Source organism: Dicentrarchus labrax, unplaced genomic scaffold, assembly GCF_905237075.1.
Source record: "Dicentrarchus labrax unplaced genomic scaffold, dlabrax2021, whole genome shotgun sequence".
NCBI classification, from domain to species: Eukaryota; Metazoa; Chordata; class Actinopteri; family Moronidae; genus Dicentrarchus; species Dicentrarchus labrax.
Genome location: NW_026136723.1, coordinates 1,814,724 through 1,820,723, shown reverse-complemented (window position 1 = coordinate 1,820,723; position 6,000 = coordinate 1,814,724). Strand labels below are relative to the sequence as shown.

The 6,000-nt window shown below is 40.6% G+C and overlaps 1 protein-coding gene across 1 annotated transcript; it reads left to right on the top strand.

Annotated features, from left to right (window-relative positions):
* On the top strand, window positions 1-4,201 carry LOC127358266 (tumor necrosis factor receptor superfamily member 6B). Its single transcript, XM_051391252.1, has 4 exons — window positions 1-233; window positions 617-1,007; window positions 2,068-2,250; window positions 2,857-4,201. Exons 1-4 carry the CDS (start codon window positions 231-233, stop codon window positions 3,195-3,197), a joined length of 918 nt encoding a protein of 305 aa, XP_051247212.1. The 5' UTR covers window positions 1-230; the 3' UTR covers window positions 3,198-4,201.
* The last annotated feature ends 1,799 nt before the right edge of the window (window positions 4,202-6,000 follow it).

Below are 6,000 nucleotides of genomic sequence, written 5' to 3'. Positions count from 1 at the left end.
GGAAATCTAAAAAAACTATAGTGTCTAATAACAATAAAGAAAGAGATGACTTATCTCTAAATGACATAATTATGACGAAGCATGGCATTCCCGAGAACGCTTTCACTGATGAATGAGCTGATGAGATGAAGGGCGTGAGAGGTAATAAATAGAGAGGGGAGCGGACAGAGCAGCATCCGTCTGACAGACAGACCGCCTCACCCTCCATCAGCAGACACAACACTGTAGCGATGGTAAGTCCGGGGGGAGTGCAGCTGCAGGGGCGCACCGCTCTGGGGGGGCAGCTGTCAGTGTACTGAGGGCCACACAGAGAGCAGCCACTCAGTACTGTACCATTATATCTGCGTTCAGGCGTTCAGGCGGGATGGAAACATTGATTTGTAGTTAATGAGGAGGAATGCCATTGATCAGTGTTTTCAGGAGAATATCCATTTATTGGGATTTCTGACTACCCTTCAGCTCGAGTGCATGTTCTTGTATTCCCTGCTTGTTTTCCTTCTGTCTTCCTGTATTTCCCTCATCTTTCCTCGTTCCACGTCCCATCAGCTCCCGCAATAACACCGTGTTCTCTACCATTTCCTCCCGTCCTCTCCTGTGTCCTCCCCCCTTTATCCAGATGTTCCAGGGGCTGATGTTGCTCTTTCCCGCGGCGCTGCTGTCAGTCGCCGCCTCGCAGCTGATGACCTTCAACGTAACGGACCCGACGACCGGGACCCCGGTGCAGTGCGACCGCTGCCCCCCGGGAACCTTCCTGCTGGCGCGCTGCACGTCTACGCAACGCAGCCGGTGCGCTCCGTGTCCTGCGGGCTCGTTCACGGAGCTGTGGAACCACATCAGCAAGTGCCTCCGCTGCGGGGTGTGCAGCCAGGACCAGGTGGTGAAGACGGCGTGCACGGCGAACAGCGACTGCCAGTGCCAGTGTAAACAGGGGTATTACTACATGGAGGACCGGGAGGAGTGCCAGCCCCACAGCCGCTGTCCGACCGGGCAGGGAGTTCAGACCCGAGGTAGGTCACTGCTCCCGAAGTATCTTCTAACTTCTATAATTCACACATATATTCTGTATATTCCTGACGACTCTTACAGCATTCAGACATGTCAGAACACATTTTGACATTTCCTTTCTGGATGTTAAAGAAATGATTCCAATACCCAAACTGCCTGAATGACTCTCTGTATTATCTCTGTACTGTGGCAACTCTAATTGTGTCTAAAGTGTTTAAGTACGTTTATTTAATAAGTCTTCATATTTCTAACTGTCTCAGGTGTCCATAATCTCCCTCACACACCAAAATCCACCTGTTCTCTGTCATTTAAATATAACTCATAAGCAGGACTCCACCAGCATGTGTGGCTCCAACCACTGAACTAACCAAATACTGTTGCCAGGGTAACAGGTTTGTTGTACCATTGGTGTTATAAGGTCTGATATTACAGAAAGAGAGAAGTCTTTTCTTTTTTATTTCATGATAAAGCAGACGTAGTTGCTTTACCGTCAAAACACCTGAGGTTAGCCTGGCTGTGCATTACTCAGAAAACCAATCTGAAGAATGTCTAATTAATGTTAATGAGAGGACTCATCCTCTTCTTGCTAGAACCCCAGTGAGAACTGTGAAAGAGGAGATGTAAAACTCTACTGAGATTGTTTTTGGTTTGTAAAGGTTGTGACAAGTGTGGTTTGGTTGAGTTGAACAGCATTAGATCTGAATGGATGCAACTATATTCCATTCTAGCAGGATGGATTTACTGCCACACAGAGGCAGAACAGTGGTAACTACATTTATATTTACAGTGTTAACAAATTATTTTATTTACACGGCCACAGAGATGGAACAATGCTCCTTAATGAGCCCACCTAACCACCAGCAACATTGTTAATGTGACAGAAAATGATCTTTGGTTCATTTCTCTTTGATTCAGAAGAGTTTGATGCTCTGCAGGAGATAGAGGCTTTTTCTTGTCAGACAATTGGAACAGATATTTTCATCAAAGTAAGAAGCAGTCTTACTAGTCAGGAGAACGTGTTGTTTTCATCCTTTATCTAAAACAAATGCACGTTTCCTCCAGGTACGGCTGATGAGGACACGGTGTGCCAAATCTGTTCCAACGGCACCTTCTCCGACACCGTCTCTGCTCACCAGAACTGCACGAAGCACCAACACTGCCACGCTGCAGGGATGTACCTGGCGGTGAGGGGCTCCACCTGGCACGACAACGTGTGCACGACCTGCGAAGATCACAAATCAAGAGGCGAGTCCACCAGTTTATAAACCTTTTACAAGAAAAGGGAACAAATGAAGAGGCATGTCATGTTTTTGGGCACATTGGTGGTCTGGTTGTAAATGTTTGTTCCACCTACTAAAACAAACACACCTTGAATCACTACTGATCCGTATTATTTACTTAATTTCTTAAGAAAAAGCTTTTATCTGAATTTAGGTTTTGCAGACTGAAGCCTGAGGTGTGGGTTTTCAATATAATGACTCGTCAAGTTCAAAAAGAGTTTTAAAATCCAACGGTGGATTTATTCAGCTTTATTTTGTTGTTACTTACACTTACTTAAACTTACATTATCATCAACAAACAGGGACAGTTTCCAAAGTGTTGAATTCAAAGACCCTCTGACATTCAAGTTGCCTGAAGATTGTTCTTAATTGTATTTAAAAGCTTTTTGCAATAGTTGTAAATGACTCTATCTCCACGTCCTTTATTAAACCTGAAGAAATGTGGTAATTAAAATGGCTCTGCTCCATGCCAAGCTAACAGTCCACTCTGAAGAACTTGCTACTGCTTTGCTCTCAGGTCAGCGCTTTTTAGCCTTTCCTTCTCCGTTATTTATTTATTATCTTCTTGCAGATGGAGCCGAATACCTCAGAGAAATCCTCCCCACTTTCTTCGTCCATCACAAAATTCCCGTCAGGCGGCTGCGACGAATTGTGCAAAAGCTCCCGTCTAAGGACGGCAGTAGACACGCAGGAACTTCAGGACTGAGCACCTCTGCTTTAAATGAACAGCTCAATGCTTGGGTCGCTTCAGCAGCAGCGGAGCAAATTCGACAACTTCCAGATATATTGACCAAAGCAGGAATGAACAGCATCGGTGAGAGACTACACCACAAGCTGCAGAGAATCGACTCTAATCTAGCTGAGCTGTGTGCTTCAAGGAACGAGGTGCATGCAGTTTTCATGGCGGAGTAGGTTTCAGTAGGAAATATCTTGTTCTAGGTACCAAAGAGTTTGACCAGTTCAGTGATAATTTAAAATAATGCTGCCCTATTGAAGATGCACTGACAATACAGGCTTTTGTACTTTTTGCATTTGTTAAAGAAAATTACCAGTCAATTAGAGGAATAGTTAATTTACTTATATCTGCATCTAGCTAATTACAATTCCATCCTTTTTTAGTGAGCTTTAGTTTTTGCTGGGTTTTCTTCTAAAATGGACCAAACAATTCAAACTTGATTTGTGTCACCTAGCTTGAAATGACCAGTCCTGTGTAACCAAAAACAAAAAAATTAATACATGTTATAATAAAGTATGCAAGGCAAAATGTTTTGGAGGACACTTCATTTCAGGTCAGGTGATTGACAGGAGTAATACAATGCGATGTAAAATAATGCAGATCTAATAACGAGAAAAACTAAAGAGAAGTCTGTTCACTGCAAAAATATCTGTGTTTTTTGTTCTTGAGTGTACCCACCTCAGAGATGTACTGATTGAAGTACATTTATGAAATTATAGGTGCACTTTTTGGTATCTAATTGTACTCTTTGCTGTCCAATTGGCTGCATGGGTACGCAAAACTCAAATTCAGATATTTTATTTCTGGGAGTGAAAACAGAGAGAGAACCAGAACAATTGGCACTTAAACTTAAAAAAAACAAAAACAAAAAAAAAACACAGGTTTTATAAAATGTGTTTGCCTACAGTATATCTACCTCGTCCTATGTCTGCAGCTAAACACCGATGTGGCACTGGTCCTGCTAATACCAAAACTTTGTGTTACAAACATGTTATGTGAGATCTTTAATTTATTTATTTAAGAACGAGGTAAGTTTTGTCCTAAAGAGGGTTAGAGCTCTTGTGTTTGCCATCCATTATTTTTATATGTAAAGAATGAATAGAATTGTATGCAAGTGTAGCTGAAGCATTTGTGGCTTCTTTGAATGAAGCTTCAATAAAAATGATCAGAAATGTTATAAGTGGTTATCGTTTTTCTCATTATTTATTTATGAATTGTATGCATAAGAAACATTGGGGATGACATAACAAGACAAGACAAACATACACATACAAATTAGGTCAAGTTGGGTTTGGTGGACAATATTCTTAATCTTTTTCACATTTGGCAACTATGCATCTGAGAGAACAAACACGACATATGGAGGTCCCCAAAGCATCCTTGGCCCTCTTCTATTTCCCATGCTTCCATAAAGTCAAATTATTCCAAATATTTAATCTCCTATCATATTGTGTAGATGACAACCAATTATCTCTGCAAGCTCACAGAACAAATCAATGATTGATGTGCCGATGATACCTTCAAACACAGACAAAACAGAAACAGAAAATGTCTTCAGACCATGGTCCAAATTACTGAGGGCTAAGGGGAGCCCTGAAAGCCTACTTTGAGACATTTATGAGGAGGTCTAAAACATAATCTGTAAGTTAAAATGAAATAAATAATAATAAGATATGGCAATGAAGATGAAATGTTATTTCAAAAAACAGTGTGTGTAATACGTGATACCAGGCTCTGTAAAAGCCTTAAAAATCAAACATTTTCCAAAACAGTGTTTAGCAAATGTTTGGCTTTATGGTTCTGCCGTGTGAGTTGTGATTCTTGCAGGCCTGTGCAGAAGCAGAAAAGCGTTGCCTGTGTTTTTGGTTTTTTTTGTCTTATAATAAATAATATATATAATTAATAAATGCATTCTTTGATTAAGAAACAGTAACCTTTACATTGTTGTTAATTACATTTTTATTGACAGTGTCTGGAGTAACAGTAGGGCACTTCCATACACGTGACATGTTAGTAACATGAAAGAAAATAGAGCTCCCAAAAAGCCACTATGTAGTCCAAACCCTGCTTGAAACTCTGCAGCAAGTCCAAACAAGGACAAAGAAAAGTGAGCACATCACATTCATGCTCAGGTCTCTGCACTAGTTCCCAGTGTTTCATTGAATAGAGCTTAATAACTCTTTATCTTTAAATCACTCAATGACTGAAGAAAACAGTACATCTCTGAGTGGCTTTTATCATATGAACATTCTTAGTCCCTCAGGTCCTCTGATATGATCTACTAACTGTTCCCACATTTACTGTACTGTTACTCAGTACCACAGCATTGCTGAATTCTCACATAATAACTTGATCATTTAGAAAAACAAGTTAATACACAGCATTGTCTATTCTCAAGAGCACACGATACACTTTTGTAATAATTAAAAAATGTTGTTATGGGGAAATTGTATTTTGTTCATCTAATTAAACAAAACCATTCTGGCAATTATTTAAAAAGTGAAGCAAAACCTTACAGATTTATTTTACGGGAATACCTTTCATGTCAGGCGCTGCACATTAACATCATAACATATGTGATAATGCTGTCAATAAGTAATAGGTGGAAAAGCCCTTTAAGTTTCTGTAAACAAATGGTTGGGAAAGCCCTGAAGACCACAAGAAAGGAGAAGCTGTGGGAAGCAAGCATTTGTTTCTCTGTCTGAGATTAATCATCACTAAACTCCCAACAATCTTTCCCCCTTTTCTGTGTAACACTTAACAATGAGAAAACCCACATGTTTCAGCCTGTGATATGACTCTGATATGGTCCCCCCCCTCAAAAAGCAACCACAGAAAAATAAGCTGGTGAGCTTGCACCACGTAGAGACACCCAGCTCAAATGTTACTTCTTGTTTCCTTTAGCATTAAAGAGCTCCAGTAATTTTACTTCCTCAAAGAACTACTAAATAAGCAGGTTTGAGGCCATATGGTGCATAA

What these genes read in the sequence shown, in the direction of transcription:
- LOC127358266 (XM_051391252.1), top strand. An exon ending in GCAGGGAGTTCAGACCCGAG is followed by an intron (nt 1,008 to 2,067) that starts GTAGGTCACTGC and finishes CGTTTCCTCCAG; the next exon opens with GTACGGCTGATGAGGACACG. An exon ending in CGAAGATCACAAATCAAGAG is followed by an intron (nt 2,251 to 2,856) that starts GCGAGTCCACCA and finishes ATCTTCTTGCAG; the next exon opens with ATGGAGCCGAATACCTCAGA.